The 26,426-nt window shown below is 44.2% G+C and overlaps 1 protein-coding gene across 1 annotated transcript; it reads right to left on the minus strand.

Moving 5' to 3' along the window:
- Positions 1-6,280: 6,280 nt before the first annotated feature.
- Positions 6,281-25,023, minus strand: tango6 (transport and golgi organization 6 homolog (Drosophila)). Its single transcript, XM_076142598.1, has 18 exons — positions 24,884-25,023; positions 23,866-24,521; positions 23,222-23,341; positions 22,627-22,771; positions 22,074-22,180; positions 21,632-21,794; positions 20,986-21,053; positions 20,318-20,430; positions 19,733-19,906; positions 18,125-18,251; positions 17,681-17,878; positions 17,332-17,475; positions 16,671-17,198; positions 16,313-16,370; positions 16,003-16,161; positions 15,424-15,575; positions 8,259-8,372; positions 6,281-6,749 (listed from the first exon to the last, which is right to left on the minus strand). The coding sequence occupies exons 1-18, from the start codon at positions 24,957-24,959 to the stop codon at positions 6,573-6,575; spliced, it is 3,279 nt and encodes a 1,092-aa protein (XP_075998713.1). The 5' UTR covers positions 24,960-25,023; the 3' UTR covers positions 6,281-6,572.
- Between the last annotated feature and the right edge of the window lie 1,403 nt (positions 25,024-26,426).

Here is a 26,426-nt window from a genome sequence, read left to right on the forward strand (position 1 = left end):
CTGCCCAGAGGATCATGGACAGTAGCCTACCCACCCTGTCTGACATTTATGCCACCAGGTGCAGGGTGAAGGCTTCCTGCATCCACCCTGCCAATGGACCGCTTGCCCCTTCCCCTGAGGAAGGAGGCTGCGCAGTATAAAGGACAGAACCACCAGGCTGAGAAACCAGAAGCTTCTTCCCAGAGGCTGTGAGACTTATTAACTCTTTACAGGGCTAATGCTGTTTTAGAAGTCACTGCACTGTTTAATACTACATTTAGAGAAACAACAGCAATGGGCACGTGCAATTTAGTGCTTTCAGTGCTTCCCCCCCTCACACTGCCTCTCACACATATTTATGTCACCTATTCATTGATTATTTAATGCTAGTGTGTTTGGTTAGTTATTTTGGGGTCTTAGTTTTTATTCTAGTGTTGTATTGTATTCTTCTTTGCTTTCCCAGCTGGACCTGGTAATGATGTTCAACTTCCTTGAACCTTGACCCATCACTGCCAAGGGCAAACACAAGGATCTCTGTCTCCTCAGCCTGTAAGTCTGTGTGTCAGTCTGTCAATGCCAAAGGTGGATGAGTTTCTCTCCAGATAGTTTGCCGTGAGTGGTGCTGCCTTCCAGTGGGCATTTTTGGAAGTGCAGCTGATCACATATTACACATTATTAACATCACTTTTGGCCACAAATTGTGACCAAACATGATTCTCATGCTTTGTCATGCAGAGCAATGAAAGGAAATCACTTACATCTTTAAGCATTTCTACAGAATCCCAGAACTACAAGGTGTGCTAAAAGCCACATACCACACAATGTCAGCAATTTTGAGCACAAACCAATTATGTGCCAGCCAGTGAAATCTCCAAGAAAAGCATTAAGCATGTCTTATTTCCTCTTGGTGCAACAGCAAGTCTATGGGTGCCCCCCCCCCCCCCCCCCCCCCCCCCCCCCCCCCTTCATACTGGGACCTTCCTGCCTTTCAATCGATAGTGTTATTGGTCTGTAAGGTTTATTGGTTTTGCCAACACATCTGCCCCATTCGTACGTACATTTCAGGGAGTTAAGGCAAGGCAAAGGGAAAGGGATGTAGAAAATGCAACTAGATTTCAGTAAGCAAGTGTGGCCCAGCGCCTGCTGCTTCGAGTCAGAGGGCAGGAGAGTAAGATTAAGACTAATGAAACAATAAAGAGGGGAAATACCAATGTTTCCTTTTCTTTTCTTTCTTTTCTTTTAATTTCTATCCTATTAAAATGCGTAAAAAAAAAAGGTACTGCAACATTTTCCAGCCTAGTTTGTTTTCAGGCTGAAACTGCAGCAGATATTCAAAGATGCAAGCCATTTGTTTGTGTCCATCTTGGAAATTATGCTAACATCTTAAACAGTAAACACAGGTGTCCGATATAGGCAACTTACTTAAGATGTAAAGAAACATAGTATAAAGAAATAAAGGGAAAAACACCTGATATAGACAAGGTATTAGAATTAAGGCCCAAGACCAGTAGTTTTGGGGTATCAATATGTACAGTAAATAGATACTGTCCCCAGTGAGTTTACCACAACACACTCTTTTACAGACCTCAGTATATAATGAAGAAAGTGATGCAGGAACCTTGGAAGCTGTTACAGTTTGACTGCTCAAGATAAACAAGTTGTTACGCCGGTATTGTAAAGTAGCGAAGTAGTTTCACATTAGATACATTTGTACTGGGCTGTATGTGCAGCCACTGTCCAATTGCTCACATTCAGTGATTTAAACAGGACAGAGCTCTATCTGGAATCTAGTGGAGGGTAACTTGATTTACATTTGACATGAATTAATAGAGTTCATCATTTTCCAGCCTGAAACCGTTTTTTTCAATACCGCAAGAGAGAAAGTGTTCAGTCCATCCCCTACAAACTGGCTATCACAACCATCAGCCAACCAGTAATGCCAATAAACACAATTACTACAGCTCCTATTAAAACACAGGGATAACTTATCACATCTAGAGCTATTATTTCCCTCAGAACTGGAAAATGGCAATAGTTATCCAAGTCTAAAAGACTAGAATCATACGTGTGTAACTATTGTGATAAACTTGACGAAACTAGACAAACACATACTCTGCATACACAACTGCACTACACATGTTCTGATACATGAACACAACAATCTGTGCATAGTTGCAGTTATCTTATTCTCTTAATGTTTATCCAATTACCCGTTTTACCTTGCAAATGTTGACCCTTATATTTTTGCACATCTCCTTGAAAGCCTATACTGGCACAAGGACTGACTAGTTTGAGATTAAAGCCGTACATATAATATATCTCTTGCATTTTACGTGCCAACATTTATGTACGGTCCCTGAGTCCCTGTTAAATAAAACAAATACAATTATATCACAGGAGAACAACTCGGCATTGAATGAGAGACTAATGTGTTTTTCTTCTCGGAGACATGGCTGAACAACATCCGCCATTCAGCTGGACTGGCTATGGACTTGCGGTGGTGGCCAATGTGTTTACCACAAAACACAGTGTAAAGATGCAGGGTTTTTCCTGCATGGGGAATTCTTTGGCAGGCATCAAAGCCTTCTCCATCTGCACCAAAGTGAGAATATGAGAATTAAGGGGTAAAAAAACGTCACTTCTGGCCCAGTGCATGCATCCAACTAGCAGATGGAGCGTCAAAGAAAGAGTAGAAACTGCAAATGGGTGACACTGATCCCCCTAAAAGAGAATCTCAATTCTTGCCGGGAATGTTGCTACAAAAGCTGTTGTCTGTGGTTTCGTACTTCAGGTGAATAACGAACGGCAGAAAGGTGGTTCTGTCATCTGAGAGTGACTACAGATGAATATAATGTGATTAAGGTTTGTAATTTACAGAGCAAAGATTCATTCTAAGATTCCGAATGAATGGTTTGTGGCGTCAATATATTATGAGGAAGTTCTAGTAGAAAATAATGATGACCAGCTACACTATAATACACATATAAGACCTTGTGCATTCATATGATGTCATCGGTTATTCATTGACACCAATTATACATTATACATATACTTTGTGCTATGAGTTACAGAATAACAACAAATAATGATTACAAGCTATGGAAGGACAAAGGAAGATGCAAAAAATGACTTATTTCTTTGTGAAGAGAGGACAGAGAGAAGAGGGAGATGGATGGTGGTGATGTTGCTAGGCTACAAGGAGTGATAAAGACAAATAACTGATATCTGATTTTCAAATAATTGAAGTAGTGCCACATTAGTGAGGCAGAAGCAAGCCAGCAAAACAGAGACTCAAGTAGATAAGAATAATAATGTGGCCTGAGAGGGACAGACCAGATGGGTCCAGGGTGAGGCCATTTTCAGGAAAATCCCATAGATGTTCTGGTCTCTAAACATTGATCATGTCGAGTGGAGTCGATGGTCATGAGGTGCTGACCATACTATGTGCCAGGAGAACTCACAGCAGTTGTTACTGTGGCCGTGCACAGCCTACACCCTGTGTGTACACACTAATGCAAAAAAATGAGCAACAAACAACCCACTGAAGGCAGATCTACCAAAGTTTCACCAACTCTGAACTCTATGAACTTTGCATCCATAGGATAATAATGATACACAAGACATGGCTTAATAACCAATATTCATAGTTCAACCCAATTTGCTTGTCGGGGTAAGATATTCATGAAAAAAACAAAATGACATGAATTACCCACCATCCCCCATGCAGCAGGACTCTAAATAGTGTCTGCATGCAGTGGCAGTTTTCTTTGGAGCTACCAGAGGATTTCAGGCGCTGTATGTAACTATGTAGCACATGGCAAGAGGCAACGCAAAGATACATTTAATTAAAAAGCTATTTCAAATGTCCTCTGTTTCCTATTACTTTGTAACAGGAATATCTAACTGAGCAGCTCTTATCCACTCACTCACTGCAAACATGCTCGCCATAAAAAGCTGAACACTCTCTCTGTCCTGATTTCTAAATAAAGCTTTTATATTGCATACTGACATTTTTCCAAAGTTTCTTTTCCCCCCCTTGTTCATTCTCGTCACTGACTGCATTTATTCCTCAACTCCAAACCTTCCACCTCACTACATCAACTCTCTAACCACTCCGGCTCTGTGAAACCAACCTTAACCAATTGTGATCTGAATTCCAAGCACAAATTCGATCCCCTTGAGTCATAACGTTATACAGGTGATGAGGAAATCTTCTGACCTTATGACATTAAATTGTGATGTCCTTACCTTCTTGATCAGTCTGTGTTGGTCTCCTCCCCAGATCTTCGTCCTTCCAGTCTGTCTGTCAACCAGGGACGTCCAGCCCTCTCCTCTCCTCAGCACAGCACAGCACACTCCTTGTTCTGCCCCCCCTCCGTTTCCACAACCTCACACTACATCTTTATTCCAGCTTGCTTGCTTAATTCAGGAGATCCCACATCCAAAAATATAGCGGGCAGCTAAATCACCGCCCTCCTTCACTTCCGTAAGCCAGCCTCCCTACTGCCTGCTCCTCCTCCTCCTTCTAACTCCCAGGATTGTTCCAGTAACATCAGCCCCCCTACCCCCGTACCCCCAGCCCCCAAGCTTAAATCACAGGTACTCAGTATCTTTTGATGTTGCAGACTCACAAAAGAAAATTGCAGGCTGAGGACAGCTGTTGTGATCTTTGGCTCAGGTACTTTGTGGCTCGCTGGTGAAGGAGAAGGTTGAAGGTCAAGGCATTAATCGCAGTTTGTCCTAAGCCTGATTTCTCTTTTGCCTAACTACAACCAAACATCACCCCCTCTCCCTCTTCCTCTGTCCTGCGCTGCAGTGGTTGCGTCCCTGCATCCCCACTTTGCATCATTTTCCCTCCTCTTTCCCTCCCTGTCCTGCTATCCCACCTGGCTGGTGGGACAGATGGCTTTCTGGTTTCGTCTCTTCTCTTCAGCACCTCTGCAGCTCCTTCCCTTTTTCTTACACCCCCTTTCTCTCCCTCCCACCCTGGATACCCAAGCTAGCTCCCTAGCTCTCCCTGCAATGCAGCCAGCAGCCTCCAACAAGACTCATGACTGTTTCACTGGAGCCCCTTCTCTCTCCACCTCTCAGACTGACTCAAAGCATCCTTTATAGTGTTATTTATCTACCCCTCCCTCTCACTCCTTCCTTGTTCCCCCTTCTGAACTGCTGACATCTTGCAGGTTCTGTTGCTTGGTTGAGCTGGCAGGATGAGGAAAAACTGCAGTGTATCACAGAATTAATACAGTCACTTAAGAGATATTTCATTTCAGTAATGTCACGCATAAATCAAAACAAACTCTTAAGGCAAGATGTGACGGTTTCACTTCCACCCCTGTCCTCTCTTTAGCACACATTTTTGACCTTGTCATTCTTTTCATTTTTCTCTCCTGGTCTCTGACTGTGACACATGATGAAACATGCTGGACCAAAAGAGAGTGACTGCCCTACCGAGCTCTAATCACAATGCACTCTCAATATTCTGCTTTGCAGTAGTTTTGAACTGGTTAATTCTTGCCATCATATTTACAGCATCACACAGATTTGAGCTTTAACAAAATTCATGCATGTTTGATTGGTTTAAGCTCAGTTTGAAGAGCCACATTCAGCCTCTTGACATATTATGAGTATGCCACAGGTAGAGGGATTTGTCCGGCTTGTCCTTTTGGATGTTAACATGCTTCTAGTTCACTGTGTTAGGAAGAGAACAGTGTCACAAATAGTGTGTTTTAGAGAACAAAAAACCTGTGCTGTCTGTTTTTAGCTATCTTCACATAAGCAGCAAGGCAATTTAAAGCTTGGACATTTTATTTAGCATATTCCGTAATGAAAATAATTATTCTTTACATTGTAAAAATGGTAGGGGATCAAAACTTCAAATTAAAAATGAAGTACAGGCATTTAAAAGTCCCAAACGCTGACCTTACTGTAATCCTTTATATTCAAGGATTAACATTCAGGCATTTCTCTAAATTTTTTTCTGCATTTCTTCAAAAATAGTACACTTTTAAATAATAGTTATACACTCTTAAAAACAACAACTGAAAGCCATCAGTCTAAAAAAATGCATTTTGAAACCATGATACACAGATCAGGATGCATTATTTCAGATCAGACCCAAAGACAAAGACCCCTGGCGTCCCTCTGAATAATGGATGCACCATTGTCACTTTATTCACCAATCACGTATAAGCTCTACCTCTTTGTACAGAGCCGAGTATATTTGCGATAGTGTGTACTTGTGTGCACATATACCCTAGTGTAGTATATGTACACACCCACTTTTTTTTAGTGACAAAGGATACACAGAACCTATAAGTGTCTTTTGTGTTTATAAGCCTCGAGCTTGATAGAGTTAAAACCCTGAAGGATTCATTTGGCCCCGGGTTATGAACGAGTTCCATTCCTAGATCTGACTTTAAGTTGTATTTGTATGCAAGTCTGGTTTGTACATTGTTGGCAAACAGTTTGCATCTGTCAGTACAGCATCACCAAAGCCCCTTACGTACGTGCAAAATTGACATTTACACTTGGAGACATGGTTAAAAAATCAAATCAATATAACTTTAAGTATGTTATATTTCAGGTTTTAACTATGGCAGGACAACAATCTTCTTTTCAAGCTTCTGCTCAGGGAATATCAGCTTCTTCATAACATCATCGAGCTCTTCCAGTGCCAGCTGGGCGTGGAGCACTGCAACTTCATCCCGATCCGACCGAACCACCCACTTTAGAGCTCGGTACAGGTCCAACAGAACATCTCGGAGAACCTTGAAAGTAGATGGGCAAAAGAGGGTTAGACTGTTCATCAATGTGTTACACGAAAATACAAAGCCAAAGCAAAGAAACCATAAATAAGTGGGGTTATTTTTGTACAAATGCATTCTTTGAATAAAAGGAATCCAGGAAACTTGGATTGAGCTTTTCATCTTTCAAATCACACCTCTCCTTTCCTGGATTTATATTCACGCTCTACATCTCCTCTCAAAAAGCTTATTTTCTCCTATGGTAACCATAACGCAACGTATCAAAGCTAATAGGCGTCTGTTCAATCCACTTGAGTGGAAGACAAACTGATAAACGACCCAAGTGAACAGCATGGGACCCAAGAATAAATAGAATTTAGACTCAAACCAAGTTGGGTTCCTGACTTGGGTCAACACAGAACAATGGAATGAACCTAGGACAATGGAATGAGGCCTGTATTTGAACAATGAGCAACATTCATAACTGTAAACATTACACCTCAGGAACTCTGAGTTTGTGGGCCATCAAAATGTTACAGTGTCGTATATTCTAATTTCTATCAAAAGTTGAACAAAGTACCTGTGTACCTCATGTGGTTGCTGTTCATGTGGTGGGAAATGTCATCATTCCTCACACTCTGGGGTTTGCTCCTCCCCCACCCTAACACCTCCACTCCAAACCCACGCTTCTAAACCTGGCCTCCTGTACTACACTTTACTCTGTCTTTTCTCAGGTCAACGTGTATCATTAGCCACATACAGCTGGTATATTGCGGCCCTATTCCAGCAGTAATGACAGGATCTGGCCCAGGGCCAGTTGCAGGACAGCTGCAGGGCCAGTTGCAGGGCAGCGCCTGACTAAAGGTGTGTTAACAGTTTAAGAGCCAGATCACATTTTGTCTCCCGCTGGGTCACCTCTGAAGTCAGTGTATCCTTTATCTCATATAAAGAGACAGCAGAAGCAGACTATAAAGTCATTAAAAAAATATTTCTATCATTTTATTCAAGACTGCGTCATAATATAAAACACTATTTACAGTAACAAACACAGATTTATCGATGAAACTAAATGAAAAAAATTGCAAATAAAACAAAATCTTGAATTGAACTTGGGTTGACCTTACACAGCGCTCAGTAGCTTTAGTGAAGTGTGAACGATGCCAGTGGAAATAACTGTGGGAGCTGCAGTATGAGTAAAATTACCATTACTACATTTTGCTGCAGTACTTGTTGAAGTTAAAGGGACCTGGAGCAGTGACCCCTTGAACACAGCTATGGTGACGAGATACCATAACATGCTAGATGGAGGTGCGGGATGTTCATAAGTCGGGTGCTGGTGGGGTGCTGGCTGGTCCAAATTAATGTACTGCACACTTTGTAAAGCCTTTCAAGTTCAAGTCTCACAATAATACATTAAGCTGTGGTGTGTGTGTGTGTGTGTGTGTGTGTGTGTGTGTGTGTGTGTGTGTGTGTGTGTGTGTGTGTGTGTGTGTGTGTGTGTGTGTGTGTGTGTGTGTGTGTGTGTGTGTGTACCTGGGTGGTTTTGTGACGTAGACCTCGTAGCAGCAGGACGATAACATGGACCGCAGCCCTTCTAACCTCAGCCTCCTTCTCTGTTTTTATAATGGCAGTCAGACAGGAACTCACCTGCACCACAAACACAAACACACACAAATAAAATCTGTGAACTCAAAGAATTACATCACATGATCTTAAGATGGCATTGAAGGGGCAAGACTAAAAGTTATTGTGTTATTTTAGTAAGAAAATCCAACATCAAAAAGTGATATTGTTAACATTAAACCCCATCCATTCATCAGTGAAAACTATTAAACACAAAATAGAGCCACGTGGACAACTTTATCAAGAGTTTCTGGCCATTTTTAAGCGCAAATGAGTTGGCAAGTTTTGAACTGAAAACTGCATGCTGGATTAATGCATGTATGACCAGAAAGGAAAACATGGGAGGAAGGAATGGAGATCCAGGGAGCAGCTGGGAGAAGATAGACAATTCTGTCCATCCATCCAGCCATCCATCCAACTTATTCTCTTATTCTAATTAAGGCAATACAATTTTTCAATCGTGTCTTTCAATCATCTTCCAACTCATTGTTTGCTGTGCGCTGACATTTTCTGTAACTAGTTTGATGTGTCGTTCAATACTAATACGCAGACATACGAATATCTTTAATTCCAGACCTTATTTTCACTTTGTTCCATCAAACAATGGAACAATATCTGCGCTATAGACAAAAGCTTCCTTAATGAAATCGACATCAGTGAAAAGCTTCATAAGCACGATTTTTAGTATTGGCAGCAAAGTCGTTTCACATACGTGGACATGGCATGTTTGAGGGCTTCTGCCTCGTCAGCTCGGTCTTTCAAATATAAGCCAATCAAGCTAAAGACAGTGGCTATGCGAGGGGGGAATTGACGCATGATTGGGTGCATTAATCGACATTCTCTGAGCGATGATATAGCTATTTGCAATTGTGACGGAGCGGCACTGTGCCAGCGCGGCCCCGACAATGACTCTGGTCAGCGCACACACGCACACATGCACACACGCACTTTCGCCCTCCCTCCTATCCGTTCTCCCTCGGTTTGAATAACCCCGTTACAAGTTCACAGCAACCAAAGCGGCACACTGGTGATCGCAACCTACATTTACGCACCATGCGGCTTGAGATGCGCTGCGCGCTCGCTCCGCGATGTCCCAGCCGGAGTGGGTTGGCCAACCAGAGGCGTCACATTTGCTTGGTTTAAATGGGATTGTTTCACGCCCTTGCACGGTGACGTGAAAGGGAATTATTTGTTTTTGTTTGCAGAATCCATTCTTTGAGTTACAAAAGACCTGCTTTTCATTTCTGTAGAATGAGAGATAGTAGGGATAATTTGTGTAAGCTATATTTGAGGTTAAGGTAACTGTGACTGCTGTTTTTGTGAGTAGAAATTGGGTTAATTGATTTAAGAAATTGTTTAAAGCCTAGTGGGAGGGGCTATGGAAATAAAAGGAGACTGCCTCAGCCTGGGAGCGGGCAGTCGTGGTTGGGTTACACCGAAGGTAACAGTGACGTGCTTTATAATGAGTCAAGTTTAGTTTTTGGGAAACATTGGAAACCTGTTGGAGTTATTGAGGAACTCCTTTTTTTCTTTTCCTTAGAGTGTGAAACCTGTTTTGTAAGGTAATTTTTGTTTGGCAGTCCTGTGCATTTTTCTTTTGTATCTTTTGCACCTTGGAGGCCGAAAATAAAAGAACCACAACGCTATCTTCCGACTACGCCTGGTGTTTTGTGGAGGTTAGAGGTAGAACCCCGCGACATATGGTGTCAGAAGTGGGATGGCGAGTCGGAAGGTAACCCGCACCCCAAGGCAGCGCGCCGGACTGCGGTCTTAGCGGCGAAAGCAGGATGAGCCGGCAGACCCAGAGTGGGACACGGTGGCATCGTCATCGGTATCGTCAGAGGAGGACGATCGAGAAGCTGGGTCTGGGATGGCCTCCGCAGCTCCCAGGGCTCCAGTCTCGGCAGGTGGAGAACTGCTGACAATGATGAAGGACTTCTTGGTGGCACAGCAAAGGAGAGAGGAGGGTCTGTTGGGGGAGATCCGAGGCTTGAGGGCTTCTCTTCCTGTGACTGTCGAGTCGCCTCGATATGCCGCCCAGCCGACACCTAGCACCATGACGGCAAGCAGTCCCAGATTGGAACTGCCAACCCCTGAAACTCCAAGGCCAGAATGGAGACACGTTTCTGAGCCGAGAATTCCCCAGTATCAGGTGGGTGAGGACATTGAAAACTATTTGTTACGCTTTGAGCGTATTGGCAAGACATGGCAATGGCCAGAGAGGGAGTGGGCATGCCGACTCGTGCCACTGCTGTCGGGTAAGGCATTGGAGGCCTATACCGCAATGGATGAAGAGAGAGCCCACTGTTATAGTGACTTGAAAGCAGCACTACTGACCAAATTTGACATTTCACCAGAGACTTATCGGCAGCAGTTCCGGGCAAATACAGTGCTGCCTGGCGAGAACCCGACTGAGATGTACCACCGCCTTAAGGGCCTCTACCGGCGCTGGGTCCGCCCGGAGCAACACAGCAAGGAGGAAGTCGGCGAGACCATCATTTTGGAGCAACTACTTCGGGTGCTTCCTTTTGAGGCAAGGACCTGGGTAAAGGAGCATGAGCCATCGGACGGGCTCACAGCGGCTAAGCTGGCTCTGCAGTACCTCAACGCGCGGAGAGGAGGACCAGGTATACGCTCCAGCACCACAGCACACCGACCGACGCTCCAGCCACCCCAGCCGAGACCTACAAGGACGGAGAGCAGCCAGGAGCTGCGAGGTAACACCAGCACTGCCCCAAACCCAAGAGCATTTGGTAAGGACCTTGTTTGTTTCTATTGCCAGCAGTCGGGGCACAAAGCATCTGTGTGTCCCATACGAAGAGGGAAGGTCACGGGCGCATGTTATGCACCGCGGCCGGAGATGGGGCTCACCGGGGGTGAGGAAGAAAGACTGCAACGATATAAAACTGTGAATGTTAATGGCCAGCAAGTTACCGCACTGTTGGACACCGGTAGTTTCATGTCGCTAATTAAGCAAAGTCTGGTGCCGTTTGGCAGTGTGGATTATAGCAGGCAAACGGACGTTTTGTGTGTACATGGAGATAAGCATCCGTATCCCAAAGCGGACATTACTGTGACCATTGATAACCAGCCATATTTGTTGACTGTTGGGGTGGTAAAACATTTGCCGGTCGATGCCATCCTGGGGTGGGATTTACCGGTACTCATGGGTTTACTACAGGGAAAGAACCTGCCGACAGAAACTGACTCTGGGGACAAAGGGGAGGTGAATGTGTCTTGTCCTGTGGTCACTCGTGCCATGGCGAAAGCTGGCGTCCAACCACTCCCAGACCTGGACATCAGTCTGTGTGAGGGTGGCACGAAGGGGCCAAGAAAATCTCGTCGCCAACGCCGCTTTGAAAAGCAGCTATGGCCAACTGAACCTGGGAAAAGGGGTGTAATGTCTGATAAAATGTGGGAGGTACCTGATAATATTTCTGTGTTGCAGAGGGAGGATGAAACGTTAAAACCGCTGTTTGCTAAGGTGGTGGGAGAAACAACTGGGATTTGTATGGGAACGACAAGGTTCATTCTTGATGATGATGTGTTGTTTACAGTTGATGATTGCCACAAACGTCTAGTTATCCCTGCTAGCTGTAGAGCACTTGTTATGCACCTGGCACACACACTCCCATGGGCCGGCCACCTTGGCCGCCACAAAACCTACCTTCGCATCAGTTCACGTTTCTTTTGGCCCTCTATGTACACAGACACTCAGAGCTATTGCGCAACATGCCCCACATGTCAGAAAACATGCACTGCCCGCAGGTCTGACAGAGCATTCCTGCAGCCTCTGCCTGTCATCTCCACTCCCTTCCGCAGGATAGCCATGGACATCGTGGGCCCTCTGGTGAGAAGCAGCAGTGGTCACCAGTACATTTTGGTTGTGAGTGACTATGCCACCCGTTTCCCAGAGGCCTTCCCCCTGCGCACCATCACCGCTCCCACTGTGCTACGTGCGCTGGTCCAACTATTCTCCAGAGTGGGGATACCAGATGAGATCCTAACGGACCAGGGGACCAACTTCACCTCAAGGTTAATGCAATTATTCAATAAACAACTGGGCATCTCCGCCATTAAGACTACACCTTACCACCCACAGACTGATGGACTGGTCGAAAGATTCAACCAGACCCTGAAGAAAATGTTGAAAAAATTTGTGGATGACACTGGCAAGGACTGGGGCCGCTGGCTGCCATTTATACTGTTTGCCTACAGAGAAGTTCCCCAGGCCTCAACAGGCTTCTCGCCTTTCGAGCTGCTGTATGGCTGGGATGTACAGGGGCCATTGGATTTGCTTCGGAAAAGCTGGGAGGCCCCTCGCACCACTCCAAGTGATAGAAGTGTGGTGCAGTTTGTGCTGGACATGAGGAATCGGCTGGAAAAATACCAGGAGGAGGCAGAGGTCAACCTGCGTGAGGCCCAGAAGAGCCAGAAGCGCTGGTATGATCAACAGGCTCGCCACAGGGAGTTCCAGCCTGGCCAAAAAGTCCTGCTGCTCCTCCCTTCGTCCAACCACAAACTATTGGCAAAGTGGCAAGGGCCATACAGTATCACCCGCAGGATGGGCCCGGTCACGTACGAGGTCCATCACCCGGAAAGGAAAAACCCAAAACAGACCTACCACATCAACCTGCTGAAAGAGTGGAAAGACCGTCCAGTCCAAGCTCCAGAAAAGGTTCTGCTGGTGAGGGAGGTGGACATGGAAGAGGAAATGGAGCCGGAACCGACACAAACGAGGACGGCTACTCCTGCGTTGGCCCATCTTCCAGCGAAGAAAACTGAACAGCTTTTCCAGGTTTTCCAGCAGGCTCGTTCCCTTTTTGTGGCCAACCCAGGAAAAACCACCCTTATCGAGCATGTTGTTCGCCTCAAGGATGGACGACCAATCCGCCAACGCCCCTATCGTGTCCCACAACAGCTGGTGGGAAAGCTGCAGCAGGAGGTGGAGGAGATGCTGAAGCTGGGAGTAATTCAGCCTTCCAACTCCGAGTGGTGCAGCCCAGTCGTCATCGTGTTCAAGAAAGATGGCTCACTCCGTATATGCATCGACTTCAGGAAGCTGAACGCCATCTCTGAGTTTGATGCTTACCCGATGCCAAGAATCGACGATTTACTGGAGAAAATCGGAGCTGCCAGGTACATAACCACCCTTGATTTATGTAAAGGATACTGGCAGGTGCCGTTGAAGGAGTCCTGTCGGCCATACACGGCGTTCCGAACACCAGCTGGACTTTTCCAGTTCACAGTGATGCCTTTTGGACTACATGGAGCACCAGCCACTTTCCAGAGACTGATGGACAGGGTCCTCCAGGGGTGTGACAGCTGCAGCGCAGCTTACCTGGATGATGTTGTGATCTACAGTAAGACATTGGAGGAGCATGTGCAACACCTAGCTCTGGTGCTGGGTCGGATACGGAATGCTGGTTTGACACTCAACCCCTCCAAGTGTGAGTGGGCACAGCGGGAGACGAGCTACTTGGGATACCGACTGGGACGAGGAGAGGTGCGTCCACAAGTTGATAAGGTGGCAGCTATCCAGAACTGCCCTCGACCTCGCACCAAGAAGGAGGTACGGTCCTTCCTGGGATTGGCTGGTTGGTATAGGCGGTTCGTGTCCCAGTTCGCTACCATAGCAGCCCCACTCACAGCACTGACCAGTAAGGAACATAGGAACCCGGTCACTTGGACGGACGACTGTGAAAAAGCCTTCAGCACCTTGAAGGCCCACCTGTGTTCTTCCCCTGTCCTCAAGAGCCCAGACTTCAGTGGAAGATTTCTGGTTCAAGTGGACGCATCCGCGGTCGGCCTCGGGGCAGTCCTAGCCCAAGGAGCCCCTGGGGAGGAAAGACCAGTTCTGTACCTAAGCCGCAAGCTCCTGCCACGGGAGACCAGGTATTCCACGGTGGAAAAAGAGGGCCTGGCCATTAAGTGGGCGCTGGAGAGCCTGCGGTATTATTTGCTTGGACGGGAGTTTGATCTAGAGACTGACCACAGAGCTCTCACTTGGATCAACTCGATGAAGGACCATAACAGCCGCCTCACTCGATGGTACCTCTCGCTACAGCCCTTCAAATTCATCATCCGACACCGATCAGGGAAGACGAATGTAGTGGCAGACTACCTTTCGAGGTTGCCGCACATCGCCAACCTCCGGGAGGAGGGGGATAATGTGACGGAGCGGCACTGTGCCAGCGCGGCCCCGACAATGACTCTGGTCAGCGCACACACGCACACATGCACACACGCACTTTCGCCCTCCCTCCTATCCGTTCTCCCTCAGTTTGAATAACCCCGTTACAAGTTCACAGCAACCAAAGCGGCACACTGGTGATCGCAACCTACATTTACGCACCATGCGGCTTGAGATGCGCTGCGCGCTCGCTCCGCGATGTCCCAGCCGGAGTGGGTTGGCCAACCAGAGGCGTCACATTTGCTTGGTTTAAATGGGATTGTTTCACGCCCTTGCACGGTGACGTGAAAGGGAATTATTTGTTTTTGTTTGCAGAATCCATTCTTTGAGTTACAAAAGACCTGCTTTTCATTTCTGTAGAATGAGAGATAGTAGGGATAATTTGTGTAAGTTATATTTGAGGTTAAGGTAACTGTGACTGCTGTTTTTGTGAGTAGAAATTGGGTTAATTGATTTAAGAAATTGTTTAAAACCTAGTGGGAGGGGCTATGGAAATAAAAGGAGACTGCCTCAGCCTGGGAGCGGGCAGTCGTGGTTGGGTTACACCGAAGGTAACAGTGACGTGCTTTATAATGAGTCAAGTTTAGTTTTTGGGAAACATTGGAAACCTGTTGGAGTTATTGAGGAACTCCTTTTTTTCTTTTCCTTAGAGTGTGAAACCTGTTTGTAAGGTAATTTTTGTTTGGCAGTCCTGTGCATTTTTCTTTTGTATCTTTTGCACCTTGGAGGCCGAAAATAAAAGAACCACAACGCTATCTTCCAACTACGCCTGGTGTTTTGTGGAGGTTAGAGGTAGAACCCCGCGACAGCAATGTTTTCTTATTTTCTGTTGCCCCAATTCAACCGATTTTTCTACTCAAAACTCAAGGCGTGTCCCCTCACCTCTTGAGCCAGCGGTTCAAAGGCGTACTCCAGTCTCTGGACGAGCTCCCCGAGGTTGGAGAGACTGCTGACCCGGATGATTGGTTCAGGATCCGTGGTTGCTCGCAGGAAGACACCCACCAGGGAATGACCATGATGGGGTGCCAGCTCACCTGGAGGACAGGTTGGTGCCAACATTTGTCAGACAAAAACCAGAACGTTTGGGTCACAGACAAACCATTTCATTCATATGGGGTGTGGGTGTCTGTGTGTTGACAACCAGCTTTTCTGATGGTTTATGGCCTCATGCAAACGAGTGCAAAGGTTCTGGATTGCCTTTCCAGCAAGGTCTAGACACTTGATTTAACAGGTGGGCTGATCATATGGGAAGCAAAAGATATGGGCTAACAAATGACAGAAGAGAGAACAGGCAAACAGTAATAGATAGGTTGTTCTTCTCATATGCTGTCTCCGTTGAACTTAACAAACACTGCAAAGATTTATAAATGTGTTCTTTGGGTTCTTTAGTTTGTGTGGATGTGCCAAACAGATTTATGCAGTCGTAAAATTGTGATTACAACATAAAGGAGAAGTGCTCACCCATAGCTCTGCTTGCCCTCATCAGAACTTCTCCCAATTTGAGGCGGCTTTCCAGCGATTGATCCTTGTCAGCTGCAGAGGACGAGGGGCCACATCGGAAGTCTTTAAGGAGCCTTTCCAGGATCCTCTCAGGGTAGGAATCAGCTAATACAGCCAAGCCTTCACAAAAAAAGGGTGAAATTAATCCCTTCAAGAATTGTAATGTTTCAACTTGGCCATTAATATCACAGAGGCCATATTTATAACAAATATTCAAAGCCACATAGATTTGTGTTAGTCACTACATATTTGGATGAATGCATTATAATACCTTGAATGGCAGACAGGTAGATGAACGAGTCCTCATGCTCCAAGTTCTCTAAGAAGATCTGGAAGAAGGAATACCGTACAAATGATCATTTGCTTGCTTTCTGGTCTAAACATAAAGCCTTAGTAGTAAATTATACACCTACAATATTGCATGAATACAATTACTGAAGATGAACTGCAGTCGCTTGTATAGATTAAACCCTTGCGTGCCCTGCAATAATTTCTCCATCTCGGCCACGGTTGGAGGTGCTTTGCAGTCTTATGTATTCTTAGTAGTCTTAGTGTGGTAAGAGTCATTGTGAAGTTGATTTAAACAAACAGCTGCAGTACTTAAAGAAGAAATGGACCAAACAACTTACCATGAAAACCTTTTCCTGAGCCTGGACAGCCTCTGGGTTCTTGCATTGCACCATCTTGGTCAACATCCTCAGAGCAAATGCTCTGACTGGAACATTTGGGTCACAAGCATCCAGGAGCAAATCAGTTAAGGCCCTTGTAGGTGGATCACTATTGCCAGAAGTCTTTCCTCTTCCTGTTTCTAATACAGACTTTTTAGGCAACTCTGGGTGTCTGATGTGAGCATCAGCGGGTGCATTAATGATGGGGTTTGGAGGAGATGAATGATCACTTTTCTGGGGGTCTCTTACTTGTGTTTGCATCTGTTGCTTTTTCGAAAAAGGTAGTTTGTTGTTACTTTGTGTTGTTTCAGGGTTTCTAGCGCACTGAGTAGGAGTGGTGAAGTTTACAGGTTGGCAAGCACCATGAGTGGCAATGACAGTCCTAAGGTTGGAAGCAAGCTCCTGGACCAGCACATCCGGGTGCTTCTGAGACAGGGTGTCCAGAGCAGGGAGAAGCCTCGACATCGATGTGTAGTCTTCTGCACTGAGCTTTAACATTTAAAAAGGAGAGACAACGATTAGGACTCTGAGAACATTCAAGATGGTTCCCCATTACAAGGTTTACTTTTAAAAGCAAAGTGGCAGTTCTATTTAAGAAGAAATAGACGGTGGATGCAAATACCTGTGGACCAGAGAGCAGCGTGGCCACAAGTCCCATTCCCATGGTTAGAGTCTGGCTCTCTACTGGGCTATCACTGCTGTCACCACTGGCCTGATCCAGACCCACACAGGCCCTCTGAAGCAGGGACACCATGAAGTCCACCACCTGAAAAGGGGAAGAATTTAATTTATCAAAGTCTGAGCTCCTTGTTATTCCGGCCAATACCTCCATACAACCACCAATCATCATCCAGCTTGACTCTATCAGCCATTCCCACAAATAACACGTTGCTTCACTCTCTTGGTTGTGTAAAAATGCTCCTCTTCTTTTGATATTTTCTAAATAATGCAAAACTATTTTCCCCACTCACCTGTGCTGCTTTTCCCAGTAGCACAGTATATGGCAGAGACTGACACATCACTGCTAAGACTTGCAGCAAAGCAAGCTTCTGGCCCTGCCCGGCGGTGTGACCCAGAATCTGCTGCTCCACTTCCAGAAGTGTCATGGCTGAAATGTCCAACTTCTGCTCATCTTCTTCCTCTGCTGTAGCGGCCAAGACAGTCAAGTCCTGTGGGTGAAGCAAACATACAGATTACAGTACACACTGACAATTTAATTTGACCCACATATCATTCACATAATTTAACTAATGACCTGATATTTGGTATTGTGACAAGATTAAACGTTTAAAAGCGAAAAAAGGATCTGTTAAGTTTGGCCTGTCCATGCTGTCATATCTGATAGATAAATGGCACTAGGGTTACTGACCCTGTATTTGGACAATTCATGTGTCTGTACAATGTAAACTCCATACCCGAAGAAGTTGCAGGAAGAAGTCCCCAGGCAAGTCATTGTCTTTGACTTCAGTGAGGAGCTGCATCAAACACTCCAACCTCCACTGCTCCCATTCCAGCTTTTCATAAAGTGCATCATCCTCATTCCTGATGAACAACAAGGTAAGACGAGAACAGAGATGAGATGGGTATGGAGACAGCCATAAGAGATACCCCAAGGTCTATACAATATACCCATACTATGATATTGTAATCTGGGGGGCATCATAAAAAATTTCGTCTATATTTGCGTGTAGTAAAATAACTCAAATCCAATCTACTACTTCATCTAACTTTTTAGTATTATAGCACTCAATTTCAATATATTACTGCTACAATTATAAATGTATTACTATTCTTCTTGTATGTTGACTCAGTAGTGCTCTAACATGTTCTATTATAATTATGTGTCATTTAATAAACCATTTTGGTATCCTTCATGAAGAACATGACGGGGATGGACTCTATAAACAGAAACAGAGGGATCTGAATCACAGAGGGATTTGTGGATCGTGGGACAATTTTGCTGCCTCCAATTTTGCCACAAAAGAGGCCAGTGTGCATGTTACTTTTAAAGTAACTTTTATATCCAGTTTAACCCACAGGCTTCAGCCAATCAAAAATCGTGAGTCTCTCCATTGTTAGATTCACTTCATTTTTCTCCACGACAGGTTGATGTCACAACAGTATAAATGGAACCTCCTGGGTGCTGTGCTACAAAGGAAGCTGAACTGGCCCTAGCCTCGTTTACATAAGCTGGCTCGACAAAACCAAGGTGCAATCGGTTTCGTTCGCTGGGTTTCACAAAGCCACTAATGAGCAAGACCTAGTAATGCTGCCCTTCGGAGACGTGCAAACTCCTATAAAGTGGAGACAAGACAAACCTATAGGAACACAATGTGACTGACACATGCAGATCCGCAATTCATGTCAGAGGAGTTTGGTGCGTGTATTCTTCTATTTTTTTTATGATTCTATGTAAAGTGTTCCGAGCCATTCATGTCAAACCCACTTGATTTGACGTCACTCGCAAATTACAAGTTGTCTTCAGTGTCATTACTGTCTAATACCACCTATCAATATGTGGTAGTGAGTGCAATTACTTTGCTGTGGTCTGCTGGGAGAGCAGCCTCACTGCTAGTGATGCCAGAGAGATCAATAACCTCATCTGGAAAGCCGGGGTCTGTTATTGGCCACAACCTAGAGCCGTTTGAATCAGCTATGGAGAAGAGGTCACAGAGCAAAATGCTCTCTCTCACAGACAGCCCAGTCCACCCCCCACCGACAGCTCACCTCTATGTGACAGGTGAATAGACTGTTGAACACAAGCTTTTGAAATGTTTGTACTATGGCTCTGTTTTGTTGGCCCTTGTTGTTTATTGCTTTGTTTATACCTTTTTAATCCATTGGACTTTGCATTTGCATATAGTTGGTTTTGCAGTATATACTAAATATTTTGCTCTGCAGGTTTTAATTCTGTTTCTGTTCTGTTTCATAGTTTGGTGCTACATTTATTTTCATCTATCCATCTTTCTATCTATCTTGCAGTATATTGTGATGTCCATATTGTGATGCAGAGTGTCAGTCACCTGCAGTCTCTGGGGACGAGTCTGGCCCCTCCGTCGCTGCCAGGGGTGAAGTGGAAGTCTGGGGCCACTTCATTCTTTGGTTGCTCAAGGCCTGAGAGCTGCCTCAGCACTGACAGGGCACAAGATTTCTCAGTGTGGGTCAGGAACCACAGCAAGATTTCCTGACAGGGGGCACTGGGGAGAGCAGAACACACAAGCTGTCATGACTAAGAACACATACTAGAGTTGATTTTCCATGTAATGCATTTTATCTCATCAGTAACGCAAACTTTATTACAACCCATCTTTGTTCATCATTTGAGACTGATTTCTCTCATGGTTTCTAGTTAAGATTCTATTCGCAGAGATTTGAAACTAGGATGATAAGAGTAATTCAATGTTCATATGATGCTGTAATTAATTGAAAATATTGGTGAATTATACGAAGGTACATTGTGAAAAATTGTCAACAATAATGCAAAACACGTCATATGTAGTCGAGGTAACACATCCATCTTGCTCCAACATCAAAACGCATCAAACACAACTCTTAAAATGAATAAGAATAGCCCAAATTTCATTTTAAAAGACAGAATATATTGTTACCGTAAGAAGGAGACGTTCTGTTTGGTGAAACAGAAGAGAGTGAAGATTACAGCAAGCACTTCTTCTAGAGCTTTCAGCACAGTAACTGATGGACTGTTTCCCACCACCCACACCTAACAGCAACAAAGAGATAGAGGAATAAAGACAATCGTGTTAAAGGTTTTCTATGTGACGGAGAAAGATCAGGCCGATCAGAATAATAATCTAACCATGTGTTTTTCTCTGATCATCCCTGGCACAAATTGAGGAAATGAAACAGTTATATCATTAATGTAGGACGAGAGGAACCTACATCCTAGTTGTTGTTTTAGTGGATGAAGATAGAGGTTATCTAAAATGGCAAGGACGTTTGTCTCCTTGGGGAAAAGCAAAATAAACCCAAGATAACCAGAAATAACAGTAAGAGCAGCGACAGCAACCAGAACACATGGACAATGTGAAGGGAGAAGCCCATTACTGGTGCTCCATATATAGGGTTGAAACTCCATGCAAACAAGAGGATAAGAAAGGTACACTGGCAGGTGTACGAGCAGAATAGATGTCACTGCCTTTAAATTTAAGTTTTAAAGAACTGCCCTAAATCTTTATTGAATGCATGACATGAATATGCTAAAAATGTCAAGTATTTAAAGGTCACTGTCCTTTTTGAAATGGGTGGGTGCCTTTACCTTCAGCACATCCTCCACACAACGTGTCAGATCCCATTCCTCCACAGCCTCTTGGGTGTTACTTGTGTCTGGAAAACACATAAACAGATGCATTCAGTGCTTCACAATGAGATCTTATATCTCATCCATTGATCCAGAAGTGATATACTCCTACTATGTATCAGTAAAGTTCCATGTACTCTACCTTCATTAAGATCAGTTCACATTGAAGTAATGATTGCACAGAATTTAATCTGGCCAATCTAGTTTTGTAAAGACAGTGCGAATGTTAATGAAAGGGTCAGCTTTTTATGCTTCATGTGTGTTTTTTGGTATTTTGTGTGCCGCTGAAAAGCCTCTGTAATAGTTGGCTGTGTCTGTATTTACTGGAGTTTCTCATGATTGGCATCCTCTGCCTGTTAGTGTGAAAGGAAAAAGACTTGGTTTATTTTTACGTTTTGGCAGCCAGAGGATACAAATCAGCACTTAGCTAACCTTGATTAACCAATTAAATTTCTAAAACAATAAGCTTAGTAAGCATCACACTTTTCATAATTAAATTACGGTTTGGAAGCCAAACACTGATTGTCAATAGATTAAATCATAGAGAAATGTTACACATACATAAACAATGTGACTGGGAGCAGAGATGGGTTGTGTTACTGACCACATAGATTTGCACACTTCTGAAGAGGTGCAAGCAGAGGAGGCAGGATGTACTGCTGGGCTAAGCTGAGCTTGTCCTGCATCATCGAGAGAGCTGCCATGGTGCCCACACACTGAAACTGCTGTGCCATCTGCTTGTCATCACAGTGCAGGAGGTCAAAGATCTAGACAAAAGACAAAATACTGTGAATATGACACCAATGACAAAATTCAAGAGCAAGTTTTAAATGTTTAACTTTATATGTCATGCAATTACACTTCACTGCAGTTTAAAGATATTACTCTATACATGCATAGTTACATTTGACATACTTTGACGATTTACAGCTGCACCAACATGCAAACCGCACCACTAAAGGGTTAAAAGTTAGTGTGAAACCCATTTTAAAAGGTCTCTTTTCAACGTAACATGTACTGTATGTTCCTGTGTGTGTGTGTAATACCTGAGGGCAGACTTGTTTGTAGTAATTGTCGGCTGAGGCAGACTGCTGAGGGCAAGTGACCAGGATTCTGGCTATACAATTGCATTTTCTCCAATCTGGCTCACCGCCTAATGGAAACAAATAAGGTCATTCAGTTTGGATACATTAAACAAATACAATAATGACAATATGACATCTATTCCAAACTATGAATCTGACGCAGCGTTGATAATGATATACAATAATTATGGCAGTACAGGGAAACAATACAGTGCAGGGAAACAATAAGTGTCAAACTAAATTCTAATTTTAATAGAAAATTACTTAGTTTAAAGAATAACTCTTTTAAATTTGATGCCTTAAGATACTGCAAATATAATGTAGGCAACAAATGCACATGTCAATTCCAACAGAGTTAGAGTTTAGACACTTTATTAATACAGTTACTGATAAGTGACAATTAAAAACCTGAGGAATACTACCAGAAGTGGACAGGCGCACTAAAAGATGCGTGCAGCTGAAGTTTGAAATAGATTCCTCAGGTATATGAAATGTCATCTGCCACTCTACTCACCTGTTCCTCCATTCAGAATGGCCTTCACTACAGCCTGGACACCCTTTGGCTGCATCAAACGCTCAGACAGCAGCTGCCCACAGAGACGCCTCAGCCAGGATGGAGACGAGCTCAGAGACACCCTGCCACTTTCCACTGGATTAGACTGATGTGGCCCGAAAACAGACAACAAGAAAGGTACACACTGAATCATAATTATACTATTCTTTTGGACTGCTGACTTACAGCTGCGTCTCAATAATTATATAAGAATATGGTATCTTCCCCATGATTGTGTCGCCTACTGAACCAGACTGAGAGACAATTTAAAGGCTCAGGAAACCTTCACAGGTGATTTGAGTTAATGAGCTGATTAGAGTGTGACACCCTGAGGCTACACCATTGAACTTTTTCAATGTTAAAGGCTTGAAATATTTCACTTTGTCTATAATGAATCTATAACACATGAGAGTTTCATCTTTGAATTGAATTACTGAAATAAATTAACTTTTCCAAGATATTCTAATTTATTGAGATGCACCTGTGTACAGTATTATGTATAAATCTATAGTGTTCTTAAAGTTGTGTTTGTTGACATGCTTTCTCGCTCACTCACCTGCTTTGCTGTGCCTTGAAGGATTAGCAGCTCTTTGATTACAACTGGCTGGTACACTTTTCCCAGAAGGCTCTTGAGAGTGTCTCTGTACATTCGACGTTCCTCAGCACTCAGTTTGTCCTTTTCAAACGAACAAAAATGTACATTAGACTCTTGACTACATGTGTGAAAAAAAACAAACATTCAATTTCATTTCTAAAGCATACTTGTGCTAGTTTCAACTTCTTCTTTAAGAGAATATTTTTAATTCACACAGTACAAAATAATTAGGCAACATCTGTGTGTGTGTGTGTGTGGTTGTGCGTGTGTGTGTGTGTGTACGAGTCATCTGGTGCAGGTACACACACTATAGAGCAATTTAAATGCTCTCAAGTATCTTTACACAGTACCTTAGCCAAATGAATGAGAATTTCCATGGCACCCGAGCCAAAACAAAACAAAACATAAAACAGCAAAAACTACAGCGGGAAAAAAGATTGGAGGGCTTCATTTGGTGTTCCCAGTGCAGGGACACACACACAATCCGTGCACTCGACATCATAATTTTGTGTCGTCTAACATTTAAAGGAAAGTTATCTTTATATGTGGACAGTATTGCACACAATCTCAAGTGACCTATCAAACAAGTCATGAGAAAACGTTACCTTCTCCTCAGGTCTGCTTGCCTCTGCTCGGTGTGGCTGGTACCCAAGCTGACACAGTGCTGCCATGACATCACCCAGATGCCACATGAAAACCTGTGTGGCGAGCGACGGCAGCTCTGTCAACTGCAGCAGTACGTTGGTTGTGGTGAGAAGGTGGCGTTTCATCGCTGGTGTAGCGCCGCTGTGGATCGTTCCTTCCACCATTGCTCCAAACGCTGACCTGCGACCTAGAGGGACACCGACCCCAGGCTCCAGGTAAGGGCAGAGTCCCAGACAGACGACAAACTGAAGGGCGGTCCCAAGCGTCTTCTGCTGCGTGACACTGAGGACATCTGGTGGCAAAGGTGGGGCCATTTCAGGGCTTTGTAGTTTTGATGAAGAGGGAGCAGGGGTTGTGTTGAAGAGCTCCAGCTGGACAGACAGGTGTCGCGTTAAGGTGAGAAGCAGGAGGAGACATTCCTGGACAAAGCTCCACACCGTGTCCTCGGTGTCGCCGGAGAACCACTCTGCATCGGCCAGGATCTCTTCCCTCAGCCTTCTCACCTCCTGAAAGCTCGTCTCACTCTGCAGCTGCTCCACTAGAAGGGCTCTGTTAGTCTCCAGTGCTAACAAGAGCGCCTCCTTCTGTGAAGAATGAGCACTGCGCACAGCGGCATCTAGAGACAGTTATACAGAGAAAAAGAGAAATTGCACCGGTCAAGATCTGATCACATTGACTGCAGACTTGTCCAAAGTAAACGCAGTACTCAGTACAGAAAAATATAATAAATCACGTCCCAAAAACTAAAGTATCACCAATTTAGATGAGTGAAAACCTCCTAGTGTTGTGGTTAAGACAAGCTGAAAGGATATCTGATTACATTTGATGTCAGATGAGAGTTTCCTGTGAGATTAAGAAGTGTTTTACTGTGTATTCATTAAACGCGAGCTATTGCAAACTAAACGAGATACACATGAGCCCTCCGTGAACGCAACATTATGACGTCATTGTTTATTTGCAGACAAAACACTCACTTACCGCCCAGAGGTTTCGTCAAGATGCTTAATGCAGAGATGATAGCTGGGGTCATCTCGCCATCATAAACTGTAGTCATTATGTTCGGGCACAACTTGCACCCTGGTGTCCGCAGTGGAAAGCTTTGCACCGTGGGATTCTTTGATTTCAAAATACGGAAGATCTTTTTCTTCTTCCGGGTTATTGTCCATCGGTAAACCAGCCATTCAGTGCATTACCGCCACCGTGTGGGGATCACTGGACTAGCCGAGCGGCGGGGACAACGTGTGAGATCGGTTTCTACAGAGTTAATGAGTTAATATTTGCTGTTGCCAGATTACGCTTGCTTTGTTTAATGTTTCATAATTAAGCGTTTACTCTCTTTCTCCATTGTGATCTTTTAAGATGACTTTGTGGACCAAGTACTACTTTTGACAAGCCATGCACAGTATTTCTAATTTAGGCAACAGTAAACTCTATTTTGAAATATATAAAACGACCACTAGCTGTGTTGTAATTTAGGTCATCTGGTTTCATCTTGGGTCATTCAGGTTTCAGGGTCCTTCTTGCTGAAACATCGACATTGCTGATTTAAGAGTTGGTGTCTTTTAGGGAATGCATAACCCAGCCCATTTATTGCCATCTTTGGTTCCCCAGACGACTATTGTCTTTAAAACACTATGCAAAAAGAAATAATTTCACATCTTAATTTGCCAGATGTCATCTATTCTTACAGTGGAAGTCCCCTGAAACTCCCTCTGCCATTGTGAGACAGAGGGAGGGTTACATGAGGTTTCACCTGTTTTAGAATTTAAAAACACAAACATTTAGCAAATTTCAACAAAAAAAAAAAGGTCAATATCTCATTCATCAACTCTTTATGTTGCTACAGTGAATGTCCGCAGCCTTCATCCCTCTGCTCCATCACTGTGTCACCCATCACTGTACTTATTTCCATGTGATTTGGTCTCATCTTTTCTTCCTACAGACGAAATATGTCTGCATGACAAGAAAGTGTTCAATGGCTGTGAACATTTAACGGCGCCTCAACAAAAGTACACATTTATTAACATTGTAATCACTCACTGTGCTCAGTCTGACATGTACACAAAGAGTGTGGAGGGGGCCAGAGGTCAGGCAGGCAGTTATGAGATCTATGTTTGGATATTTGCAGAGGAGTAGGCGTCGCTCAGCTACATATCGACCCAGACACACATCTGCTAATAGAGAGAAAAGGAGAGGCAATATGGAGGAAAAGAGGACAATTATCAGCACCCATCCAGTGACTTAGTGGATGGATTCTTTTAAAATCTTATTGCCATGGTTACATTCGCTTGTCCATCTTGAAAATTGACCAAAATAATATTCACTGGAATTAAAACTCAGGTTGTGTGTACCAATATGAGCTTACATCAAATGAAAATGAAAGCTGGGATGTATTAATGTAAATAATGACAACAATGACAACAATCACATTTCTGTGTGTGTGTGTGTGTGTGTGTGTGTGTGTGTGTGTGTGTGTGTGTGTGTGTGTGTGTGTGCGCGTGTGTGTGTGTGTGTGTGCCTA

The sequence above is a fragment of the Genypterus blacodes genome, unplaced genomic scaffold, assembly GCF_046128005.1.
Source record: "Genypterus blacodes isolate CSIRO-AG114 ecotype Tasmania unplaced genomic scaffold, CSIRO-AGI_Gbla_v1 ptg000021l_1, whole genome shotgun sequence".
NCBI lineage: Eukaryota > Metazoa > Chordata > Actinopteri > Ophidiiformes > Ophidiidae > Genypterus > Genypterus blacodes.

Coding starts and splice junctions, on each gene's coding strand:
- tango6 (XM_076142598.1), bottom strand. CDS start 24,959: ATGACTACAGTTTATGATGGCGAGATGACCCCAGCTATCATCTCTGCA. Junction 22,772..23,221: donor TTCAAGGCACAGCAAAGCAG/GTGAGTGAGCGA, acceptor GGGCCACATCAG/TCTAATCCAGTGGAAAGTGG. Junction 16,162..16,312: donor CTACCTGTCTGCCATTCAAG/GTATTATAATGC, acceptor TTTTTTGTGAAG/GCTTGGCTGTATTAGCTGAT.